We start from the raw sequence: 26,355 nt of genomic DNA on the forward strand, positions 1-26,355 counted from the left end.
GTGTTCCCAGATGCTCATGCTATTTTCTCTGGAATGTTCTTCTTTATTTTCTCCCTAATTCACTTCAGCCTCCTCCAATCCATCTGCATGTAACTAGAGAAAATATTTCAAAACACAGACCTAAACTCAGTATGTGTCTACTTTTAAATGAGATATTATCTCTCTCTCATAATCCTATCTACCACTTTTTCCTTACCCAGCCACATACCCAACACAAGGGCTTTCCTTCCATTTTTTTAACCCACTCAGTCAAGGTTCTCTGATTGGAAGCTGAAAAACTAACTTAAAGATTGATAGGCCTGCCCTTGGTACCATTCCCAAACCATATGAATCCTGCACTATCTAGGCCCTCAACCTCACAATTACAGACGGTTAACACTAACTCCAAACAGGAGGGCCTGGGCTCCTGACACAGTCAAGATGAGTTCTTCCCACTGGTCAAGTAGGAGGGACATGGCTGCAGAAACCCACATAGACACCTGCATTCCACAGTCTCCAGGGTCTTGGCCTCTAGCGGGAGGAAATCAGTGAAGCCTAGCCTTCCATAGCTTGGTACATTATTCATTCATTCAACAAGTACTTTTTAGCACTTTTGACATGTCAGGCATTGTTTTAGGTGTTGGGGCCTATATCACAGTGAACAAAACAAAGCTTCTGCTTTCAAAGAGCTTACAATCTAGTGGGGAGAGGCAGACCATAAAAAAGAAATACAGATCACGTAGGGATAAACATTATAAAGAAAAAGCAGGATAGGGACTTCCCTGGTGGTTCAGTGGTTAAGATCTACCTTCCACTTCAGGGAACAAAGATACCAGATGCCACAGAGAAACTAAGCCTGTGTGATGAAACTAGAGAGTCCTTGCGTGCCACAGTGAAAGACCCCGCAGGCCAAAACTAACCCCCTCATGCTCCTGCTCAATTGCTTCAGTCGTGTCCGCTCTTAGCGACACTATGGGCTGTAGCCCGCCAGGCTCCTGTCCATGGGATTCTCAAGGCAAGAATGCTAGAGTGGGTTGCCATGCTCTCTTCCAGGGGATCTTCCCAACCCAGGGACTGAACGCGCATCTCCTGTGTCTCCTGCACTGTAGGGGCATTCTTTATGGCTGAGACACCAGGCAAGCCCAAATAAGTTTTTTTAAAAAAAGAAAAAGCAGGATAGAAAGTGGTGAGGATATTTTGTATATTGTGGAAGCCCCCCCCGCCTTTTTTTTTAGCACGGATTTAAAAGAAGGAAGCCATGTGGATATCTAGGTGGGATGGGAAGCCCTCAAGGGATTTTAATCAGAAGAGTGCTTTTTGAGCCCCGGTACCGCCAATGACTTCCAGAGTGACAAATTTTTTTTTTAATGGCATGTCTTTTTTTAAATTTTTTTCATTTATTTTGATTAGTTGGAGGCTAATTACTTTATAATATTGTAGTGGGTTTTGTCATACATTGACATGAATCAGCCATGGATTTACATGTAAATGGTATGTATTTTTAAAAGTTCATTCTAATTATTTTGTGGCACCAGGATATTAAAGAGAGGGAGTGGTTTACAACCTGCAATTTCTTCATACCTCAATGTCTACATCCATTCAACAACCACTTGGAGTACCTCCTCTGTATTAGGCAGTGAGTTAGGTGTTGAAGACAGACAAGGCAACAAGCCAGACCCAGCCCCTCCGTTTAAGGTGGAGAGCTCAGCTCCAGCCCACATTCACCTTTCACTGACTTACCTTTGAGCTCTGCTACTCTTTTTTTTTTTTTTTTTTTTTTTTTTTTTTTTTTTTTTTTTTTTTTTTTTTGAGCTCTGCTACTCTTAAAGGTAAGTCAGTGAAATTGACCTAGCTGCAGTTTCTCCCATTTTGTCTTTCTCACTATATTCAGACCAGATGCCCAGTGGCATTTTCCTGACCATGTTTTTTTCGCTCCTCTTGACAACAAATTTGGGACTCCCAGATGGTGCTAGTTACTAGTAAAGACCCCATCTGCCAATGCAGGAGACAGAAGAGATGCGGGTTTGATCCCTGGGTCAGAAAGATCACATGGATGAGAGCACGGCAACCCACTCCAGTATTCTCCCCTGGAGAATCCCATAGACAGAGAAGCCTGGCAGGCTACAGTCCATGGAGTCACAAAGAGTCAGACACCACTGAAGCAACTTAGTATGCATGCATACACAACAAATTTGTATGTCTACACTTTTACACTATTCAGACAACCCTGGGACCCTCCTACCTTATCACCCTTCACTAATAAAGATCCAGCTCTGCATATCAAAATAACACAGTTTAGATAAATTTACTCTTTCTTCTTTCACCGTATTTTCAATGAGAGTAAAACATCTACTTATCAAAGAATAACATTGGCCTAAATTATATGGCCTGTAACAGAAGTTTTTAACCACTCTCCAAATAGGGGAGATCTCACAGATAGGGGGTATAGCATATGTGATTGAGGAGGGAAAAAAGGACAAATAATTCTTTCAGAAAATAGAGATTTAACCTTTGCCTCTATGGCAGTCTATTACTCTTCTAGGCCCTATTGAATCTTACGTCTCAGAATTCTTGCCCTTGTATAGTTCCCTCCCACACTGACTTTGGACTTGGACATGGGACTAGCTTTAGCTGATGGGACATTAAGAAGCAGAATGTGAGCAGAGCCTTAATAAGTGTTTGCACATTGTGGCTTATCCTTTCGGGGTGCTCCTCTTCAGAACCCAGCTGCCACGCTGTGAGATCTCTCCCCAACTTAGCCATGGGAAGAGATCACGTGAAGGAGCACCGGGGTCCTGATGAACAGCCCCAGCTAATCTCCCAGCCAGCAGACAGCACGTGACTGATCTAGCCTCGATGAACCCTCCAGCCCTGGTTGAGCAATCTCAGTAGTCAACACACAGAACAAACATGAGCTATCTCTGATAAATCTTGCTTTAAATGCAGAGTTTTGAGCAAATAAGTGACTGTTTCTATTTTAAGCCACCAGTTTGGTGGGGGGTGGAGGGCATTTTGTCATATAGCATTAGAAAACTAGAACATCGACTTTATAAAAATAAAAACAAAAGAGGCATTGTTCCTACTGTATATTGGAATTCTTAAGACTAAAATGCCTGAACCTTGGGTCAAGGCTTGAACCTTGGGTCAAGGGTCGACTTCCCTAATAAGAGAAATGCTGGTGCACAGTTACACTGCTGTAATTGTTAGTTTAATGTCTGTACTCCCATTCATCTACTAGTTCTATGAGGAAAGGGATTATGTCTATCGTGGTCAACATTGTTTCAAGGACCTAGAAAAGACCCTAGCACATAATAGGCACTCAATCAATATTTTAATAAATCAATATTATGCTGATGTACTAGTTATGTTAGTTCTTCTGTTCAAATAGGACAGTATTACTTATTTCATTATTATTAGCAAACATTATTATATAATATTTACATACAGACACTGTTCTAAGCAATTTACAACTATTAACTAATTTAGTCCTCACAATAACCCTATAAGCTAGGTACTATTACTATCCCTTTTTACAGATTAGGAAACTGAGGAACAAGAAGAATAAGTAACTTGCTTGTTGCAGGGCCAGGATTCAAACCCAGGGAGTCAGTTTCCAGAATCCATATTCTTTGCCACTTCACTCTCTCTCCCAGTTTCCTGTTCTAGGTCTGGCAGTACCATTGCTATTGAAGCAAGCATAAAGTAAGGTTACACACCAGAAGATGAAGAATATCTTCACCATGATGAAGACACCATTGTGATTATACAGGTGGAAAGTTGCACACAGGGACCACATTCCTGCCCTAAAACAACTTTACAACATGAATGACAAGAAGATGATGACATTCAGGAATGAGAGATGGTGACATACACCAGGAAGAGAGACCCTTATACAAGGCCCTACCCTAAGCTCCCAACTTGGGAGCTCAATTCAATCCCAGTCACCCTACAGGACTATAGGAAACCCTGATTCAGGAGCTGCGAGCTCTCCACTGAGTCCCTTTTAATGCCAGTGCTCCTGTGACTTGTTACTGGGTCTTCCTCATGCTCAGCACAGAGACCAATGGCAAAGGCCCACTGCAGTGCCGTCGCCAGCCCTGCCCCTGCTCTGAAGAACAGCCTGGGTGTGGGAGTCTGGATCTAAGCCAATAACGACGTGAAGGTCGCCAACAATCTGACCTCCCAGTGTGATGAGTACAGTACTTTCTTAACCCAAAACGATCACTATCACCACCAGCAAGTGTGTACACCCACACACAAATGCTCCAGCCAAACTGAAATGGCAATTTACCCCAACAGTAGAAGAAATATTTCATGACTACATTGCCTGATAGCTACAAAAGGAGTGCAGAGTTGGGGAGCAAGATGTTAAGTCTTGGTGATGAGTGGGGCCTTTTAGAGGGAGTCTCTGAGCTTCATCTTCTGTACTTGACATTCACTCAACAGATACTTTTTGACACCTGCTATATGCCAGTAACTGTACTAGGTAGATGATCACTGAGAATGCTCCACCTCAGAAATAGCACTTTAACTCACCGAATCACTTTTTGGTGTGCTGCCATCAGGCTGCAAGAGACCCTTGTGAACTAGACACCCTCTCAGGGATGCTGTCAAGGACACTGTTCGTCATCCAACACAATGTTCTCTTCATGAGCATCCCTGGGAGACAGCCCAATCTGACCTCAATTCTGGTAAGTTTTACTTCTCCAGAGTAACGGGTTTTTTTTTTATCTATGGACACCATGAATTGTGGGACCAAGGAGGCTGTCAGCTTAGAGACAAATTCATGGCCCAGTTGCAGCAAATGTGAAGGTCATTCCTATCTGTATTTTTAACTTTGTCCCTGGCTCTATGTTGTCATTTTTATTTCTTCACTCTTCCTGAAAACCATGTTTTTATTTATTCATTCTCTGCACTTGTTTTTTTTTTTGCCCTTTAATTTATGCCATCATGTATTGTGTGTATGTTTGCAATTTTTTATTCTGGAGGCTTTTCTTGTATCCTTGGAATTGGCTATGAACCCTTTTTAAAAGATATCGGCATCAATATTTATAATACATTATATACATCTACGTAAATGCCATGATAGAACTGTGTCTACAGGGTGATGCTGACGAACAGGAGGGGTTATAAATCATCAAGAGCATTAAAGGAGACTTTGCAGAGGGGTCATTTCTGGAGTTTCTCTTTTGTATGGCTCTTTGGTTTGGTGAGGATATTGTAGAATTTATTCACCATGCAACAACTGTTAAACAAAATTAAGTTGTTACCTAGTACAAGAGAACACTAAAAGTCTTGCACAGTAAAGTTCTACATCATGTCATATCATCGGTTTATGGAGCACCACTGAAACGGTTCACAAAAGATCAAGGCTACTTCCACAAGTTTATTCTCATCAATTTTTTTCTCACAAAAAGATCGTGGGATGAAATGTTGTGAAGTAATTAGCCTCCAACTAATTAAAAAAAAAAGTCACTGATCTAAAATAAAAAAAAAAAAAAGATCGTGGGAAAAATAATTCATGTTTATAATGCTTATATCAAAATTTACTTGCAGACAAAGAAATTAAGATGGAATATCAAACTCAAGTTAGAAGATATTTTATAGCAAATTAAGGTGAAGAATTAAAATAGTTACTTAGAAGACATATATACACAAAAGGTTATCAAATGAATTATTCAAATAAATGAGGACAAACAGGATTTAAGAACTTAAATTATCAAAGTCAATAGTCTCCATTTGGAAGGGATATTAAAAATCATTTATTTCAGTTGCATACCTCTGCAGCAGTGTTCTTCCTTAATTCTTTATTCCATCTTGCAGGCAGACACCCAGAAAAAAAGAGTTCTAGCAATATAAAAACTCATATTGACCAACTGCATAGAGGGGACCCTAGGAAATAGGTCAGGATCTCACAGATGAAGCATTTCGTAATTTAAAAGAAAACAGCAAAAAACATGTTTCTGCACGCCTGCTCAGTCTTGTTTGATTCTTTGCAATCCCATAGACTCTAGCCCACCAGCCTCCTCTGTTCATGAGATTTCCCAGGCAAGAATACTGGAGTGGGTTGCCATTTCCTCCTCCAGGGAATCGTCCCAACCCAGGAAACAAACCTGGGTCTCCTGCAGCTCCGGCATTAGCAGGCAGATTCTTTACCACTTAGCCATTTGGGGAGCCCCAATAAACATGTTTACTGCGTATCTTTTCATTCTTCAATAGCATGAAAAATTACAACCACCTTTTTCATTCAAGTTGGAAAAAAAAGAACAAAAAAGTAAACCAGCTCTACTCCATGACCTCTTTCAACCATCTATAAGGCCTGGTGCTTTAAAGGGGATACTACTCTGCCTTGCATTGGGGGAAATTGTTGACTTTTAATTTAGAATGACTAACGGTAAAAAATCTGCCTGCAATGCAGGAGACTCGGGTTCGATCCCTGGGTTGGGACTATCCCCTGGAGAAGGAAATGGCTACTCACTCCAGGATTCTTGCCCGGGAAATCCCAAGGACAGAGAAGCCTGGTGGGCTATAGTTCATGGGATCACAAAGAGTTGGACATGACTGAGCAACTAACACAAAGAGAAGACATTTCTATTTTTCCCTCCTCTTCCTTTCTGTTAGAATTAAAAAAAGAAAGAAAGAACTTAAAAGCAAAATTATCTGAAAAATGCTCACTGCTGAAATGAAAGCCTGCTCTGAACTCAGCAATTAGTCACCCTGACATTTCCTGCAGGAGGGCAGCCCAGACAGGCAGAAAAACCACTATAGTGCTAGGCTGGATATACCATGAGGGCAGGAACCATCTTTGCTTTTCCACATCTACCTGGTGCCTGGCTTAAAGTCTGGCACAATGCATATTCATGCATTCATTCATTCAATAAATATGTATTAAGTACCTAATCTGTACCAGGCAGTGTTCTATATGCCTGAAAAAAGTAAAGTGATAGTCGATTGCTGCTGGGCTGTGCTTAGTCGCTCAGCTCCATCACAACCCTTTGTGACCCCATGGGTTATAGACTGCCAGGATTCTCTGTCCATGGAATTCTCCGGCAAGAATACAGGAGTGGGTAGCCATTCTTTTCTCCAACGGATCTTCCCAACCCAGGAATTCAACCTGGGTCTCCCACACTGGAGGCAGATTCTTTACCATCTGAGCCACCAGGGAAGCCTGGGATACATCATGAAACAAACAGACAAAGATCTCTACCCCAATGAAATCTCATTTCTGTTGGGAAGGGGGTAGAGGAGGAAGAGACAATAGGTAAGGAATCTGTTCTTTTATGAGTGTGAAGGTGAGTAAAAGTTAAGTGGGATTGGGGACAAAGAGCTAAAGAGGAAGAGCAGACTGCGGTTTTGAATAGGGTACACATTGCAGACCTCACTGAGAAGGTGATATTTAAACAAAGCCTTAAGGGAGATGAGGTGCCAAGGCATGTTCAGGAAGTGGTAAGAAAACCAGTTTCAGAAGGAAGGCTGTGGGAGATGAAACTGGGAAGGAGACAGGAGGCTCACTAAGAAGGGTGCGGAGCTACATGATACGAATTTACAAAATTTAGAGTTTACAAAGAACTCTTCCTTATAGTTCTATTTAATTCTCACATTTCCCAGTAAAGTGAGTTTCATCTCCATTTTATCAATAAGGAAACTACACTCAGAGAAGCTTGGTAATTTCCCCAAGATCACACAGAGATACAACAAAAGAGTAAAATTTAATGTAAACTTTTAAAATTATACACCCTGTAGAGCAACCCATAGACTGTAGGTGCTCAGTAAATAAATTACAGGACAGGACACTAAGAGCCTATTTTGAATTTTGTGTATTACTGGAAATAGAAAATATGTGGTTACAAATCTATTTCTATCATAAATGCCTTTCTTTATAAACTTTTGCTTTCAGATTCAACCCATTTCTCTTAGAAACACAATAATGCTTTGTGACTTGATTTTCACGAATAAAAATATTATTTCTTGATTATACAAGAAATGCACGGATTCTTTCTTTAAAAGGTTACCATCCCCAACTAACAACCAATTCCTACCTGGTCCTCAACACCAGAGATACATAAGTACTATCAGTTCCAATTGTACTCTCCTGTTCTTTTTCTGTAGATACTTGTATATTAACTGTCACTATGTTTAAAACTGAACTCATTGTTTTCCTCTCAAAGCTAACCTGGTTTCTCTGATTTCCTTGTCATGGAATAGCATTATCCCATCTGAAACTTAACATTCCATATTTTATCCACCCACTCACCTGCCACATCTAAGCATCAATCACTTCCTTAGGCTTACTTCTTTAGTATCTTGCACTACAGCTCTCTAGTCTCCAATCCCTCGTCTGCTGCTTTAATATTGGCCCTCTTTACTGACTGCTTCTGCTCAGGGCCAGTTACATGCTGGGTGATGAGCCATCACACAGGGCCTCATGCTCAGGAGGGCCTCGTGCTTGGTTTAATGCTCTGCTCTCACTATCCTGAAATTCTCAACCATTTTTTACCAACCATGCATTGCAGCTTGCAGTATTTTAGTTCCCCAAACAGGAAGTGAACCTGGGCGCCCAGGTTTTATCCCTGGTCAGGGAACTAGAGGGCTTCCCAGTTGACTTTAGTGGTAAAGAACCCAACTGCCAACACAGGAGGTGTAAGAGATGCGAGTTCCATCCCTGGGTCGGGAAGATCCTCTGTAGGAGGGAATGGCAACCCACTCCAGTATTCTTGCCTGGAGAATCTCATGGACAGAGGAGCCTGGCTGGTTACAGCACTTAGGATCACAGAGTTGGCCATAACTGAGGCGACAGCACAGCACACATGCAGGGAACTAGATCCCACATGCCAAAATGAAAGGTCTTGAGTGCCATAACTAAGACCAGACGCAGACAAATAAGTGTTTTTTTTTTTTTTAAGAAAAATTGTAGCTTTGTATGGTGATGCTATGGTGATCATTTTTCAGTGTATATAATTATCAAAACATTGTTATACTCCTGAAACTAATATAATGTTATATGTCAACTATGTCTCAATTTAAAAAAAAGAACCGGCTCTGGTTAATAATAATGTATCAGTAACAATTTTAGATCATTAGTTGTGACAACTGTACCATTTTAATTTAACAATAGGGAAAACTGGGTGTTAGGTATACAGGAAGTCTCTGTACTATCCTTGCAACATTTCTGTAAATGTAAAACTGTTTCAAAATTAAAAGTTTATTTAAAAACCAACAACTGGGGACCTGGGGGTTGGAAGGGAGAACAGTTCATAAAGAAGACAGAGACCATGTGTAGTCCTAGAGATAAAGAGGAAAACCAGAACAAATCGGAGACATTCAAAAAGAAAATTTCCAACCCCACTAGGCCTCCCAGTCAGTTGAAACCTAAGCGTTGTAAGAAATTTAATTCATACAACCATTTAAAATTGCATTTTAGCTAGAATTTACTTTCCATTTTGTGCTTTCTAGTAAAATTTTTCTTTCCTTTTTAAAGAAAAAAAGTATAGCAGTAATTCTACACCCCCAAAACTCCCCTCATCTTTCCTCCCCTCCAACTCTGACCCCATCACAGCTTTCTCTTTCTCTTCTTTTAGGTCTCCCCATCTCAGAAAGGGCATCCCCAACCATCCTCTTACTAAGGACAGAAAGCTGGAAGTCAGCCATGACTCCTTCTCCATCAACTTAGCATCCTGTCACCATGACCTGGCAGATTCTACCTTTATATTTATACTTCCCTCCCTCTCCATTTCTACTATATAGCCCTTCAGTTCAGTTCAGTTCTATATAGGCCTTAGGCCTTAGTTATTATTATATTTTTTTGCGGGGGGGAGGGGCATATTGCACAGCTTGTAGGATCCTAGTTTCCCAACCAGGGATCAAACCTGTGCTCCCAGCATTAGAAGCAGGGAGTCCTAACTACTGGACCACCAGGGAAGTTCCAGCCTTACCAATTTTAATCTCGTCTCTCATCATAAAAGCTTCCGATGAATCCATCCACCAAATTAACATCCAAATGGTTGTTCTAAAATGTAAATATGATCAAATTATCTGTAAAACAAAGTTGCTGTGACTAAAGTATGACATTTATAGAGAGCTTAGCACAGTGCCTCACAGGCACTCCCCCTGAAAAATCAGCTGTTAGAGGTTATATCACTCTATCCCTAAACTCTTCCAGTATCCTCAAGAGCTTTCAAGAAAAAATTCTAACGTAATTCTCAAGCCCTTATGAAACTGGCTCCTACCATGCCTCCAGTTATTTCCAGCTATCTCCATGGATACCTGTGATCTGGTGAGAGTTACAGAGCACACTACTGAAATACATTATAATGGTAAGAAAGGAGACCAAAAGCTCATACAACTCATTTGTGATAGCAACAAAAAGCACCTTTAAGAAGAAATGATCAGAACCTGTTTTTTTTTTTTTTTTTAAAGTACACAGCAATCAAAACTGTGGTATTGGTACAAAAACAGACATATGGATCACTGGAACAGAATAAAGAGCCCAGAAATAAGTCCACACACCTACGGTCAATTAATCTTCGACAAAGGAGGCAAAAATATAAACGGGGAAAAAGAGAGCCTCTTGAGCAAGTGGTGCGGGGAAAGCTGGACCGCTGCGTGCATATCAATGAAGTCACAACACACTTTCACACCACGCACAAAAACAAACTCAAAAATGCCTTAAAGACTTAAACATAAGACGCGATACCATAAAACTCCTAGAAGAGAGCATAGCATTCTCTGACATAAATCACACAAATATTTTCTTAGGGCAGTCTCCCAAAGCTATAGAAATAAAAACAAATAGGACCTAATCAAACTTACAAACTTTTACACAGAAAACCACGGGGAAGAAAAGACCTACAGAATGGGAAAAAATATTTGTGAGTGATGTGACTGACAAGGCTTTAATCTCAAAATAAATAAACAGCTCAAACAACTCAACAACAACAACAAAACGAACAACCCAACTGAAAATGGGCATAAGACGTTACTAGACGTTTCTCCAAAGACGACATATAAATGCCCAGTAGACACATGAAAAGGATGTTCAACATCACTAATTATTAATAAATGCAAATCAAACTAGAACAAGGGCTTCCCTGGTGGCTCAGTGGTAAAGAATCCACCTACCAATGCAGAGGACACAGCAAGATAACTTGTTTACAGAGAGGAAGATTCAACACTATGAACAAGTTAATTCTTCCCAAGCTGACTGGTATATAAATGCACTGTAATCACAATCAAAATCACACTGGGATGTTAGGGGAATCTGCCAGAAATACTCCTAAGCTCATGTAGCAGAAGAAAAATACTAAAAAATGCCAGGAAAATTGTAAAAAGAAGGAGCAATGAGGGGAAAGAGGCCTACCAGACACTAAAATATATTTTAAGGAAATTTAGTACATGATAAAAATGGCATTTCACATGAATTAAGAGAAATGGAATATTAAAATAGGCAAACCAGTTCACCATTTGGAGAATAACAAAGTTCAGCTAATTACAAATAATCCTCAGTCCTTACATCAAAAGAATTTCCAGATGGAATAAAGATTTAAATATGAAAAATGAAACCAGGAAAGTACCAGAAGAAAACCTGGGAGAACATATTTACAAGGTTGGATTGGTGAAGGCTTTTAAACAAGGCAAATGAAGGAGAAGTATGAGGGGGACAAGCAGAGAGAATAAAGGAAATGAGAAGGCAAAAAGAAAGAATTAAAACTTACCCCACATGAAAATTAAAAACTTCAAGAAATTTCCTGGCAGTCTAGTAGTTAGGACTTCACTCTTTCACTGCATAGGGCCTAGGTTCAATCCCTGGTTGGGGAACTATGATCCTGCAAGCTGCATGACATGGCAAAAAAAATTAAAAACTTTACATGGTCAGAGTATATAGAGGTAGTAAGTCGAAAGCTACAAAACACTAGAGAAAATAACTGCCACATATGACACATTAACACTACTATCCTTAACATAAAAGTGCTATCATATATCATTAAAACAGTGGAGGGACACCACAGAAAAACAGCCAAATGATAAGAATAGACACATGACAGAAGAGTCAGTAAACATTTGAAAGATGTTAATCGCACTATTCAAGAAACTCAAATTAAAACAACAGATATCACTTTTTAATCTTTAAACTTAGGTGAGACAAAAAGAGACAGAACTCCCCACACTGGCCATTACTGACAGGCACAAACTGATGTGGAAAGTTATTTATTCGGTTTAAATCTGCATTCACGTTCACATAGCAATTTAAGTTCCAGATGTCTTACAGAAATACTTGCAGAAGTGCCCAAAGCTGTATTTGAGAATTTCTCTGCAACGCTGTTCACAGAACAGTGTAAACTGTTAACATGCTCGTCAACAGCAAAATGGTTAAAGTGCTTGTGCGCTAAACATTATACACTCGTCAAAAATAACAAGCTAGACTTATTTGTCCTGCCACGATAAGATGACAATAAATTAAATGAAAGGGGAAAATTGCAAGCAGCATGTATGATCCTATTTCTAGGAAATTCCTTGTAATGATTTTTTTTAACGCAAATTAAGAATCACCTAACTGCTTCTGGAGTGACAAGATACTAGTTCAAAGCTTGAATTGGGAGGAAGAAATTTTATACTTTTCTAAGCTTAATTTTTTAATTAAGTACTACAGTCAAATGGGTTTAATACTCCGAAGGTATAAGCAGCTATATTGTGAAATGTCTTCTTCTCCATTCACCTCTCTCCAGCACCTAGCTCTCTCCAGAAGAAACCATATTATTCGTTTGGGGGTATCTTTCTGAAATAATCTATACACATACAAGCAAATAGATAAATAGTTTTCTTTTTTTAACCAAAAAGTTCTACTTTATTCTTAATAAAGAATTAACTTATAATATTCTATGGGCTTTCTCTGGTATCTCAGCTGTAAAGGATTTGCCTGCAATGCAGGAGACCCTGGTTCGATTCCTGAGTTGGGAAGATCCCCTAGAGAAGGGATAAGTTACTCATGACAGTACTTTTGGACTTCCTGGTGGTTCAGATGGTAAACAATCTGCCTGCAAGGCAGGAGACCTGGATTCCATCCCTGGATTGGAAAGATCCCCTGGAGGAGGTCATGGCAACCCATGCCAATTCTTGCCTGGAGAATCCCCATGGACAGAGGAACCTAGCGGTCTACAGTCCATGGGATCCCAAAGAGTTGGACACGACAGCACAGCACAGCAACCAGAAAGAAAAGGAATTAAGCATACCAGATTTTAAAAATATTTTCAGTGTCATATTTCAGTCTTACTGTTTCAGTCCCAAGAAGGTATCTTCAAGTTTGTATTTATCAAATTTTCATCTTTCTAAAGGGGCTTCCCAGGTGGTGCTAGTGGTAAAGAACCCACCTGCCAATGCAGGAGACTTAAGAGACTCAGGTTCCAACCCTGAGTCAGGAAGATCCCCTGAAGTAAGGCATGGCAACCCACACCAGTATTCTGGCCTGGAGAATCCCTTGGACAGTGGAGCCTGGTCAGCTACAGTTCAGAGGGTCACAAAGAGGTAGAGATGAACAGACTGAGCACAGAGGCATCTTTCTAAAACTTGTGGGAATTTCAATTGGTTTCCTCAGGCAAAAAGAAACACTAAACATGGTAACATTTAAGAAACACCAGCCATGGCAACACTGATCATAGAAACTTGGTTGAAGTGATTTGAGATATACCATCTGATGGTATTTCATGTGGTTAACCAGTGTTCGATTCACGAACACACAGATTACACTAAATTAGGAACTGGAGGACTTCAAGGCCCACATAACACATGAACGAGATTTATTGTTTACTTACTGTTCTCTAGTAATTGTTCATGTTTTCACAATTGTTGGCGTCTCTGCCTGGGATACTTATCTGGACAAGCCAAGATTCCCCCTACTGAGCACCTCAATACTCTTCTTTTATTGGCATTTATCTTTGAGGGGTGGATAAATGACTTAAGTGATTTTTATATTATCAAGTTGTAGCTCACTTCCTGGCAATACTAGACTTTTGGTAATGGATGCTTAAAGAAACAAAACCCTTTATACATAAGGTGATAGAGAAAAACCTAACATCTAAGAATAGAAATGTTAGGTGTTTGTCAGCCTTAGCACAAGCACAGACACGTGAAAAAGTGCATTTCGGAAAATGCAGAAAGCTACAATTTAAAGTGTTAAGTTAAAAAAAAAAAAAAGTGTTAAGTGTGGGGGAATGCCTCCAGGATAGTTTAAAATCTTTAGTTCAGGAACATACACCAGTGGGTGTTTGTCAACTTCCTCTGAAGTCTCACCTCCCGTCACTCCAGCTCTCAGCTCTGTCTATATTCAAGTGTCTGCAATTTCCTAAAAATATTATATTCTTTCATACCTTAACCTCAGCCTTCCCTTGCACTGCGTCCTTGCTGGGAACACTCCTTTCTTCATAACTCAACTGCGACTTCCCCACAGCTTCCTCTGACCCATCAGACCTCTCCCATGCTGACCTCTATCTTGGGGTTCCCCTACAGTTCATTGACTTGTGTGTCTCCCTACTAACATCTAAAACGACGTGAAGCGGGCTTTTTCAACTTTGCATCTCCGTCTTCCTCGGTGCCAGGTCATCCCGTGTTTGCTGCTGAAGCATACAGAGCCCAATTTCCACTGTGTCCCGCGCTCAAGACTAGAAAAGCCCAAAGGACCCATTTCAGGCTATAGTTTCATATTCACAGACTGGTAGCACTTAACACGTTACGTCAAACAATTAATACTATTTGCTAGTCATTCTTTTGTGTTACTGTTTCCAGGGCTAACCAAACCGGAGGAACGACGGGCCAGAAACTCCAAGGCCCAAGGTTTGCACCATAGTATTGCAAACGTTTCCTCATTTAGTGCTGCCTGAGCCCAACGTATGTTGAAGATATACCCCTATATATGAAAATAAAGTGTATATAGGGGTCTAGACTAGCACAAAGAGCTCTTCCAATTTAGCAGTTTCGCAAATTACGAGGCCATGGACTGAGCGTCTGATTGCTCGGGGTCCCAAGCCCGTCCTGCTTAGCATTTCGTGCCGGCGGTTTCCCAGAACCTCAAGGCTAAGAAACTAAGCCGGTTTGAGGCGAGGAAAGAGACGAATGAGGCGCCGGCGGGGAGGCGGAGCAGCAGGGCTTTGTTCTGAGAGGTTCCATTGCAGCACACGGCCCCTGCCCGGGGCCCAGTTCCCAAGTGTTGCGCGCTCTAGCCAGCGGCGGTGGCCCCACTGATCTGGGAATACGGAGCTGACGCAGAATTGCAGCGCTCCCAGGCAATCCCGGCTCCCGTGGGCCCACTAGCTGGAAGAAGGGGATCCAGAAAGTTCCACGAGCGTTGCGAACCCAGGCTTGCGCCCATCCCCACAAGGCCCTTCCGCACAACTCCTCCCAGCCCGAGCTCCCCCCGCGCCGTTGCCCAGGTAACCGCGGGGCGGTGGCAGCGGCGGGAGGGGCGGGACTTCCGGCGGGTGACGCGCCTGGGCTCGGCTACAAAAGGCGACCGCTGCGGCGAGCCGGCCGGAACTTTCCAGAACGCTCGGTGAAAGGCGGAGGAGCGGCGGCTGCCCGAGCTGCGCACAGCAACGCGCTCCTTCCCGCTCCCCCACACCGGCATCGGCCCGCTCACCGGTGAGTTTCAGCCCTAGCGCGTCCCCTTGTCCCAAGTCTGGCGCCACGGGCGGCGCCAGGAAGCTGGATAGAGCCGCGGTCGGGAGGCGGTTGGCTCCGCGTGGGCGGGAGGGTTGTCGGTTCCCGTATCCTCGAGTCCCCTTCTGGAGGGCTGGTGGGGGTGCTCCGGCAACCCTTACCGGCGCGCAGCGAGTGGGCCCGAGACCCTTCCTGACGCTTTTTCCACCCCTCCTTGAGGTCTCCAAGGATCTGCTGCCTCCGGCTTTTCCTCAACCGGCGCTCTGGGCGGGGGTGGGGGTGGGGGTCGTCGCGGGGGGGGGGGCGATCTTGCGCGCACGCGCGAGAGGACCCAGGGGCCGAGGGGATGCGGGAGGAGCCGGGCGGAGGCTGCGGCTTTCGTTTCTCTGATCTCTCCTCCTTCTCTTTGTTGAGTGCTGGGTTTCTCCCACCCCTTCCATCCTGGGAGGGGAAAGGAAGGAAACCGTAACGGTCGACCCTGAATGCAAGGGAAAACCTAACAACGTGTAAACTACGTTGGCTTGTGGGGGCGAGAGGGGTTCGGTCAAAACCGAGGAGCTAGTCACTTCTGTGATTGAGAAAGAGACTGAGGGGGGAGGGGAGCTGGTGTTCTTTATCAGTTTTGTAAAACACTACCCCCCGCTTTGTGCCCAAGTGTTTTTTCTTGTAAGTGTATGATTTATCAGGTTTACCAAAGAGAATAATAGGACTGAACTTGTTAATACCCCTTTTCTGTACTGCCTTCTGTCGCTACTTGGGAAGGGAAACAGAAAGAATCCAGATGATAGTCGCGTTAGTATGGACCCTTCGAGGTGGGAACCAGCGCTAGAGGAGGTTTTTGAATTATTCCCTGATAATTGTTAGGTGTTAGTCTCTTAGGACTTACGGGTGAGTTACCAGAGGAATTGTTACTTTTTCTGTGAAACTTAAGGAAGGTGGTGGTCTTATCAGACTTGTCAAAGAACAGATTTCTCTGCCTGAACGCTTGATTTTATTAATTAAAATTATCAGTTGAAAGTCGGTTAAAAATAGAGCTTTCTTGTTTTAGGCTGTAGAAAATGGTGAAAGAAACCACTTACTATGATGTTTTGGGGGTCAAACCCAATGCCACCCAAGAAGAATTGAAAAAGGCTTACAGGAAACTGGCCTTGAAGTACCACCCTGATAAGAATCCAAATGAAGGCGAGAAGGCAAGTAGTACACCCATAACATAATTTAGTCCTTTTCAGGTGTATAGTATTTCAATTCAACGTGAAATTATGTTTAATATAGTAGCTGTCCTTTTTGAGTGAAATTTATCGCCTTTTTCTCAAACAGTTTAAACAGATTTCTCAAGCTTATGAAGTGCTTTCTGATGCAAAGAAAAGGGAATTGTATGACAAAGGAGGAGAACAGGCAATTAAAGAAGGTGGAGCAGGTGGTGGTTTTGGCTCCCCCATGGACATCTTTGATATGTTTTTCGGAGGAGGAGGCAGGATGCAGAGAGAGAGGAGAGGTAAGAATAACATAGTCTACATGTATGTAGCAAACTAAAGTTAGCCCTTTTAGTCAAAGCAGATTCTTGAGAATTCACTTGATAAACGCTTGTTTACTTGTTAGTATAATGTACACTAATCTATGGTAGTAGTTTTTTATTTTTGTTTATTTTTCTATTTATTCATTTATTTGGCTGCACCATGTCTTAGTTGTAGCATGTGGGATCTAGTTCCCTGATCAGGGATCGAACCTGGGCCCCCGGCATTGGGAGCTCGTAGTCTTAACCACTGGGCCAGCAGGGAAGTCCCGGTAATAGTTTTTTAAATGAGATTTGGTAAAACTAAAAATAGCCAGTTAAGTACTAAAAAGTGTATCTAAAGTTGTTGGGAGTGTATATGGCTTCATGAAGTCTAGGAACATAATTTTCAAAACCTTTTTCACAGATTTCATTTGATCCTCAACGCCAGTGGGAAGTGCACTGGATTTATTCTGTCAAAAGTAAATTTTTTCAAGGTCCTATATAGCCATGCATCAATCTTCACTGGAACACGGGTTCATTGCTCCCAAATGGCCTGCTGTCTGTTTAAGCTTTCTTAAGTTTTATTACATCAAAATACGTGCCTTTAACATGTGATTTCTGGACTGTAGAAATATGCTCATAGGAGTACAGTATTCTGGTCAGAGTTCATCTTACTCTTGCCACTTGTGGTTTATACAAACTAATGGGTAGAGCCCATTATAGAAGGAATGGGCAGGCTATTAAATTTCTTCTTTGAGTGTTTTTGGATTCAGAAAGACTGGGAATTGTGTGTGTGTGTTTTTAATGCTGCACAGGGTGTCAGTTGCAGCATGCAGGATCTTCTTAGTTGTGGCTTGTAGGATCTAGTTTTGCTTATCAGTGATCAAACCAAGGCCCCCTGCATTGGGAGCACGGAATCTTGGCCTCTGGACTACCAGGGAAGTCTCACGACTGGATATTTTTATTCAGATTTTCTTGAAATGGGTATGTTTTACTATTTTTTTTAAGAAATTTAAACAATTTCCAATCAAAGTCGATTGGCGAACTACTACATGTTTTAAATTGATGAAAGGTTATTTTCTGTAATGTGATATTGAAAAAGATTTGCTTAAATTTCAGAAGTTTTATTCCTTCCCTGTACTCTAAAGTCTATAAAGCTCTGAAGTAAGAAGGGCAGCTTCTAGCATGGCAGAACCAATTATGTGGAATTTGTGATACAGAACCAAAAGGTGGATCCAGGAGCAGAAGGTTATAGTTAATGGTACTTCACTTTTGATTGGAAACTAAAAATGCTCATTATACATATTGTGGAGATAGTTGAAGATCTTATTTAACTTAAGCGAAAGATAGTATTTTCTGGTGGATAAAGTCATTGCGAAAGAATCACTAGCTAGGAACTTACTAACTATTGACAGGTCACTACATTTCTTTAGCCTCTGTTCTTACATAATCTCCACCTTTCACTTCCCATTTCTAGATGAGCTATGCCACTCCTTTGTAGCTCCTGGCAGTATAAAATTTAGATTTCTTCAAAGAAAAATAAAAATTCAGCTACTTAGGTTGTAATAGCCATATTTACAAGCTCAGTAACAATATGTGATTACTGGCTATGTATTGACTAGCACAAGGTATAAAACTTCTCTCTTACTGCAGAAAGTTCTGTTGGAAAGCACTGTGGTAAAGAATGAGAAATTTAGCCTTTAAACAGTTAGCTCAGCAGTAAATGTGCAATTCCTACTTCAGGAAGAAGTAGGAATTGATATTCTTTGGAGACTGACTAAATATATCAGCTTCCCTGGCCAAACTTGATTAGTTTTTGCAACCTTAGTGTGCTGAAGAGGTTTTGGATGATGTAATTGGTCATGTCACTCAATATAATACATGAGTCAAGGAATATACTAGGACAGAAAAACAGTTGGGGTTAAACTATTGTGAAATGTGTCTATTCAAATAACGTTTTTTTCAAGTGATTTTTGCAGTTAATGTTTTTGGTTGCCATGAATGTAGGAGGGCCACAACTATATCCATATATATGTTACTTAATCTTACCTGGTTTTCCTTATTTGAAGTTACACCACAGTTAGATTATATGTGAACCCTGTAAGGCTCATCTTTGATTTTCCTTTCCCGTTTTTACAGTGCATTGAACACAGGATGCAGCTTTCTAAAATTTTACTTATTTTTGGCTGTACTGGGTCTTCGTTGTTGCAAGGGCTATTTGCAAGCAGTATTTCAAATGAGGAATGTTTTTTTCTAGGTAAAAACGTTGTGCATCAACTTACAGTAACTTTAGAAGATTTATATAATGGTGCAACAAGAAAACTAGCTCTGCAAAAGAATGTGATTTGTGACAAATGTGAAGGTATGTCTTAACATTCGTTGTTAAAAATGGAACTGAAACCTTTCTGGATATGTAAAACTGGCAGATACTGCACTGTGCAAATATGAAAACCACCTAAACCTCTTTCAGAAATAACAGCAAATTATCAGCACTTTTTTGTGTGTGTTTTGAATGCAGGGTGGAATTGATGTAATTTGGTGTCTTTCTACTCAACATTGTTCAGAGACGAGTACTTCCTATCCCCTCTAGAACTTGAGGCACTCCAGTGGCTTCATAATCTTAATACTTAGCAATGTTCTCTGTTGGGGTAGTCAACTATGAAATTACTGACTGTGATGTGGATCTTTAGGGTGTTTGGTTTTGTTTTTTTTAAACAAGTTATTTGTTGAAAACGCAGTGTTTTATAATGAAAGGAAACTAAAATGTTCTCATTTCACAGTTGAAGTACTCTTAAGAATTGTGTTTTGGGAGCATATGTTTAAAATCCAAAATACTGAAATAGTTCATTGAGAAAAATAGCCGTCAAGATGTTTATAATGATAACTGAAGCTGATGTGGAAATATTTTATCAAAAAGCCTGAATTGTAGTTTTTTTAAAGCAGCATTCCATCAGATCTTGAAAACATTAATCACTATGTCCAACATTAAATTCAAACATGCTTTTTAAACTGTTTAGGCCGAGGTGGTAAGAAAGGAGCGGTAGAATGCTGTCCCAATTGCCGAGGTACTGGAATGCAAATAAGAATTCATCAGATAGGACCTGGAATGGTTCAGCAAATTCAGTCTGTCTGCATGGAGTGCCAGGGCCATGGGGAGCGGATCAGCCCTAAAGATAGATGTAAAAGCTGCAACGGAAGGAAGATAGTTCGAGAAAAGAAAATTCTAGAAGTTCATATTGACAAAGGTGAGTTATGAGCCACTTCTCTATTTTGATTAATTATATTAATTCTACAGTTTGTAATTGCTTAAAACTATCATAATTGGGGATAGTTTGTTACGAACTGTTGGGGTAAAGAATAGGTGTGTTTTTGATTTACTGATTTGTAAGAACTTAGACTATGAGTATTTGTAATGATTTCTACAGATTAGGTAAACATACCTGTTTCTGCCTCTTGGATAACCTAGAACTTTCTTTAAATACTCTTAGGATTTACTTTTTTTATTTTGCCTATTGCTTAATTTTGTCAGTTTATTTAAAAATCCTTTAAAATGTATTATAGCAGTACATATTCATTGTAGAAATTTAGAAACGTATATACAGCCCCAGAGTAAATTTTGTTGTATTTAGTATGAAATAATCAACATAGATGGATCCTTCAGACTTGGCTATTTCTAAATGAAATGAAACTATTATTACATCTAATATATACATTAATTTAGGCCTCTGCAGTAGTAGTCCCCCATGTGACTCAGTACTCCTCTTCCTCGATTTTTTTTCTCCTTAACTGGTCCATGTTTGGTAGGGTTTGAATGTCTCCCTGTCTGGTAAAATTCCCTCCTTGATACCAACGATATGTACTCAGGAGGGCATTTAGTACTAAGTGAAACCATTTATGAATGCTACACTTGCCTAAACACCCCCAGCCACCACCTCATGCCACACTACATGTGGGATCTGAGTTCCTCCTTTGCACCCCCTGCAGTGAAAGAGGAGTGTCTTAACCACTGAACCGCCAGGAAAGCCCCTGCACCTTGTGGGAACAACCGGTAGAACTTAAGAGTTTAATTGCTTCACTAGTGTAGCAAGACAGTTACTTTGCCTTATGAATGACATGTTTATTTTTGTCAGTGTATAATACTAATATTTTAGTGTAAGTCCCATCTCTTTATAGAAATACATACTAAAGTATTTGGTCAATTGGTATGTCTGGATTTTACTTGAAATATATGTAGGAAATGTGGGTGGAAAAGTGTGTAATACATGAAATAGTCATGAACTGGTAACTATGGATCTAGATTGATGTTATATAGGGATTTGTTCTACTGTTGGCTATTTTGTATACATTTAATACTTACCAGGATAGAAACTAAAACAAAGTTGCTCTTGTTGGGTGACCTCAGTGATCTTTGATTCAGGAAATCCAGAGCTATTACTACAGTTTTCGTAAAGGTGTTAGTTAGCTCTTACTGAACTTAACTGAGCCAGAGGGAAGAACTCAGTAAAGATGTTGACCTTTAAGAAATGTTTGCTTATTGGGAAAACTTTTCTATTCTTGACTCTATTATAGACATTAACCCACATGGTCTGAAATGTGTAAAAAGAATTTAAAAAATTATTCTTTTTTAAAAGATTAAAAATCATTCAGTGAAAATAGTGTGGATTTAAAATTTTTTTCAGTTTCATATTCTAATACAATAAAGGGAAGAAAGTCTGGCTTATGCTTGTTACATTTAGTAGAAATAATTTGATTTAAGTGTTTTTTAAAGTAATAAAATAGTAAAGCATTTATGGTTACGTTTGCTAGTCACTGATTGGTGCCTGCATAGACCTTTTTCTTTAGTCTTCACAAGAGCTGTGATGGAGAGGTAGGTCTCTGGGAAAGCTGATGCTTAGGAAGGTTATGCAACTTGCTTCCCCAGGGTAATCCTAGTAATGCCTAGTAATAAATAGCAGCTCTGAGATTTGAGGCTTGATTTATTTGCCTCTGGAATTTGTGTTCTCCATTATGAACACTTTCTTTAGTAAGAAATTAGACTGATCTAAGCATGTGTGCATTTTTGGTAAATTCTTTACAATTTGAGCATCTACAGAGACTTAGACACAAACATGCATTTGTGTTTCTTAGTAGAGACTCTGACCTTAGATGTTGAGAGTGTAAAATTAGCCTTTTGTTTTTAGGCATGAAAGATGGCCAGAAGATAACATTCCATGGTGAAGGAGACCAAGAACCAGGACTGGAGCCAGGAGATATTATCATTGTTTTAGATCAGAAGGACCATGCTGTTTTTACTCGGTAAAAATTTATAAAATACTCAAACTGACATCTTGCCTTTTAGGGATTTTTTTTCCCCTCTAACTTGAATGAGCTTCTCAGTTTTAGAACACTTTTTGGAAGTAACCTAGAAAAGTATAGCAGAAGACTGAGGCTATGTCTTTTATAAATGATTGTTAAATCATTAATGTTTCAAAGAACCAGATTCTGATTTTGTGTCTAAATTTATATAAATTGTTGCCTGATCTGGTTTTTGAAGGATATGCTTCAATTAGAAGATGTGTTGTATAAGTAGGTGGATTAGGGAATGCATCCTAGGACAAAATTTAGCTCCCAATTTTTTTTAATAAATTTTTTTCAAAACTAATTTTGAAATGTGCCTTAACGCTTTCACCAGTTTCTTTATTTCCTGAGTTCGTGATAAGCTTGGTTGCGACATTTGACTGGAATAGGACTACAGTAACTGTTGGGAGTGACATCTTAAAAAAACAGGTTTTGAATTAATGGTGTCTCAACAGTAATGGGAAATGCTGTCAAGCTCAGAATTTTGATGCTGTCATTTGAGATGAATCCTCAGTGTTTCTGGAGAGTGGTCTGTGTGATGAAAAGATGTTACTAATATGAATTGGAAAAGAAAGCAAGCACGAGGAGGAGGAAGTGTATTGTTTTAACAGGCTGAGTTCACATCGTGCCAGGCACTATATTAGTTCATGTACATCAATAAAGAGATCTTACTGTTCCCTTGAAATTGGCCATGTCCCCTTTTCATAGACCCTGACTTATCCAGGACCCAGTCAGAGATGTGTTCCACTGCCTAGAATGTGTGGAGGGATTCTGAAGCTTGTCCAGGAAACTCGGCTGGCAGGTTCCATGTATTTGCTGTTCCCTGTTCTCAGGTTATTTTAAAAATGAGGAAGAAAGGGTATCTTTTGAAATATACCACTTGTTTCTAAGAACAGAATTGCCTATTTTGGTACTTGGAATCATTGGTGGTTTGAAAGCCCTAAGCACATGCCATGTTTCCATTGTACAGACGAGGAGAAGATCTTTTCATGTGTATGGACATACAGCTGGTTGAGGCGTTGTGTGGCTTCCAGAAGCCAATATCTACTCTTGACAACCGAACCATAGTCATCACTTCTCATCCAGGTATGGTAACTAGATAAGTGTTTCTTTCTATTCTGGTGTTCATTGCTAGTAGCTAGTACAGGCATAGAGGAAAGTGGCGTTTCAGTATTGCTCAGAACATAACCATCCTTGAGCTGAGCTGAAATTGTGCATTCTTGACTCTTTTGTGAGCCCCTAGAAAATCTATAAATGAAATTATAGAAACCAGGATTGTTTCACATAGATGTATTCCTGTCAGTGAGCTAGGATGTTCCTCTGTTTTTATTTTCCGTGTCTCATAAAAATATGATTGTATTCAAGGAGTTTGGCTCTAATGTTTCTAGGTCAGATCGTCAAGCATGGAGATATCAAGTGTGTGCTAAATGAAGGCATGCCAATTTATCGTAGACCATATGAAAAGGGTCGCCTAATCATTGAATTTAAGGTAAGCTTAGAAAGTACTTCAGAAATGTTTGAGAATGATTAGCTTGTTAAAATTTGTAAGTTTCTGAATTCCGGAAGTGCCAGATTTATATTCTTTCTTGTCTAGATCTAATATTTTCCCTGTCATGTTGAACATTCTTTTTATCAAGTTGGTTTATCTGCATCACTGTGGCAGGGAAGGGGATGCATGGCAAGTGGGTATTTTACTAATGAAAGGCTATTACTAGTATCTTTAAAGTACAACAGAAGCATGGTAGCTAGTGTGGATTTCTGACAAAATACTGTAATGCTCTGGTTCTTAAAGCAGTCCAACCATTTCCCTTAACCTTAAATTGAGTCACCTCAGACCCACAAATTTAACATTTTAAAAATTGCTTTCTGGTTAAGAATAGTTTTCTTTAAATATCCATTAAGAAGGGTTAGAATGTGTTTTAGGCTGGGTTCTGTTAAAATGTATTTGCTGAATAGAAGTGATCATTACAGTGCAGTTACTATTTAGTAGGGTTTTTTTAAGACTTGACTTTGAACTCAGGTTCAGAATACTAGATGATTTGACCATTTGGTCTAACTAACCTAGGATTGGCCAATTTACCAAATAATTGTGTGGTTACAAGTGTGTTTTCTGGGGAAAATGGGTCAATGATAATTTGTTTGAGGAGGAATGAAATAAATTATTTAAACTTTAATTTTATAGGTAAACTTTCCTGAGAATGGCTTTCTCTCTCCTGATAAACTCTCTTTGCTGGAAAAACTTCTGCCTGAGAGGAAGGAAGTAGAAGAGACTGACGAAATGGACCAGGTAGAATTAGTGGACTTTGATCCAAATCAGGAAAGACGGCGCCATTACAATGGAGAAGCATATGAGGATGATGAACATCATCCCCGGGGTGGTGTTCAGTGTCAGACCTCTTAGTAGGCCCATGAATAACACTCACTGCTGGGGTTTTATTGCAGTAGTGATTGAGTGAAGGACTATAATCATAATATGCTCACTACTTGCTTTTGTTTTAATATTCAACTATAGTAGTGTTTAAAAGTTAAATGAAGAATAAACTCGAATATAAAAGCTCTGACTTTGCCCTGTATGTATGATGACTTCAGTGTGCAAGATAAGTTTAATACTTGTAAAAACGACTTTAAAAAATTACCCCTAGCATTTGTTAGGCCATACTTTGTAATTGATTTCAGCTATGTACATGGAATAGCTTAGACTGAAATGCCAGGTATATGTGTTGACTTCAGTGTATGACCCTTAATTGTTAAGCTATGAAATGAAAACTGTGTTTAACTGGCAGTCAGACAAAGAAGTTAATGTAGAGAAGTGTTGGTCTGTATAGTTGTAGTAAGTGGGATTCATTGTGATGCTTCTGCATTTATTCTGTTGCCTCAACTGTTATTTGAAGATGGCATGCTGTATAATTTAATTTAGCCTGTGGTATCAGTGATAGAAATGATACCTTTGTAAAGAAGGGGTTTATCATAACATGCTGCTTCTTGAGGGCTTGCACTTGTAGAATTGCATTCCCTTCTGCTGTGCCATCTTTTATTAATATATATAGCTATTAGTCCTGGTTACTTTTTTTGCCACTCCTCCCCCCACTCCCCTCTTTGGACCACAGTAAGCCTTAGAGTAGTGACTTCTGGAGCAGGGAAACTTAGAGGTTAGAGTGATGAGACCTTTACATGGAGAAGTAATTTGCATGTATGAGCTAGGAAGGTGTTCTTGTAGGTATGTTACAGGCTTACTTTAAACCATTTAACTTATGCTCCAGAGTAACTGTAATTTAATGTTGGTAGTATAGCAAATTATAACGAATAGCTTTAATTGTATGTTTAAAGTCATGTTCATAAGCTTAAATCTGGTATCAGAATTTAAGCAACTCTTGAAATGTATGACTGTCTCTTTAATATACTGATTACAAAGCATGTCCAGTGTGTCACCACAGGCTTTTTTTTCCCAGGTTAAAGCATTGGCTTTTCACTAGTTAAGATTAACTAGTTTCATTTAACTAAAGTTAATAACACCAAAAAAATACTACTAAACAAGGGTGGGGAGTGAAAGTGGAGGGATGAGTAACGAGCAACAAATGGGATGGGGGGAGCTTAAAAATTTTTGCAAACACTGAAGTGGAATGCGAGTTTTTGCTTGTTCTACTCTGATTCTGTATCTCTTGTAATTGGGAACCTTAAACAGTTCTAACATGGACGTGTATGCCACAACCTAACTTCCCCTTACAGCACTTGAGTTAGAGCAGAGTGAAACTTGGTGTGAAGTGCCTATTTCCCACACATTGAGGTTTCCTCTCATACTGACAGTCTTAATTGATAGCCTCTCCCCATTCTATCATTCTTGTGTTATCCCTGTTTAATCTGTGGGCAGGTAAGTGTTCAGAAAGGAAAACAAAGTATTG

The 26,355-nt window shown here is 40.0% G+C and overlaps 1 protein-coding gene across 1 annotated transcript; it reads left to right on the plus strand.

Moving 5' to 3' along the window:
• The first annotated feature begins 15,453 nt into the window (after positions 1–15,453).
• DNAJA1 (DnaJ heat shock protein family (Hsp40) member A1) lies at positions 15,454–25,017 on the plus strand. The gene is made up of 9 exons (XM_065947200.1): positions 15,454–15,606; positions 16,673–16,814; positions 16,942–17,119; positions 19,377–19,481; positions 20,137–20,364; positions 22,300–22,414; positions 23,427–23,542; positions 23,845–23,945; positions 24,639–25,017. Exons 2-9 carry the CDS (start codon positions 16,683–16,685, stop codon positions 24,855–24,857), a joined length of 1,194 nt encoding a protein of 397 aa, XP_065803272.1. The 5' UTR covers positions 15,454–15,606; positions 16,673–16,682; the 3' UTR covers positions 24,858–25,017.
• The last annotated feature ends 1,338 nt before the right edge of the window (positions 25,018–26,355 follow it).

Source organism: Muntiacus reevesi, chromosome 10 (assembly GCF_963930625.1).
Source record: "Muntiacus reevesi chromosome 10, mMunRee1.1, whole genome shotgun sequence".
In the NCBI taxonomy this organism is placed as follows: Eukaryota; Metazoa; Chordata; class Mammalia; order Artiodactyla; family Cervidae; genus Muntiacus; species Muntiacus reevesi.

What these genes read in the sequence shown, in the direction of transcription:
- DNAJA1 (XM_065947200.1), top strand. Translation starts at nt 16,683, where the DNA reads ATGGTGAAAGAAACCACTTACTATGATGTTTTGGGGGTCAAACCCAAT. An exon ending in GACCATGCTGTTTTTACTCG is followed by an intron (nt 22,415 to 23,426) that starts GTAAAAATTTAT and finishes TCCATTGTACAG; the next exon opens with ACGAGGAGAAGATCTTTTCA. An exon ending in GCCTAATCATTGAATTTAAG is followed by an intron (nt 23,946 to 24,638) that starts GTAAGCTTAGAA and finishes TTAATTTTATAG; the next exon opens with GTAAACTTTCCTGAGAATGG.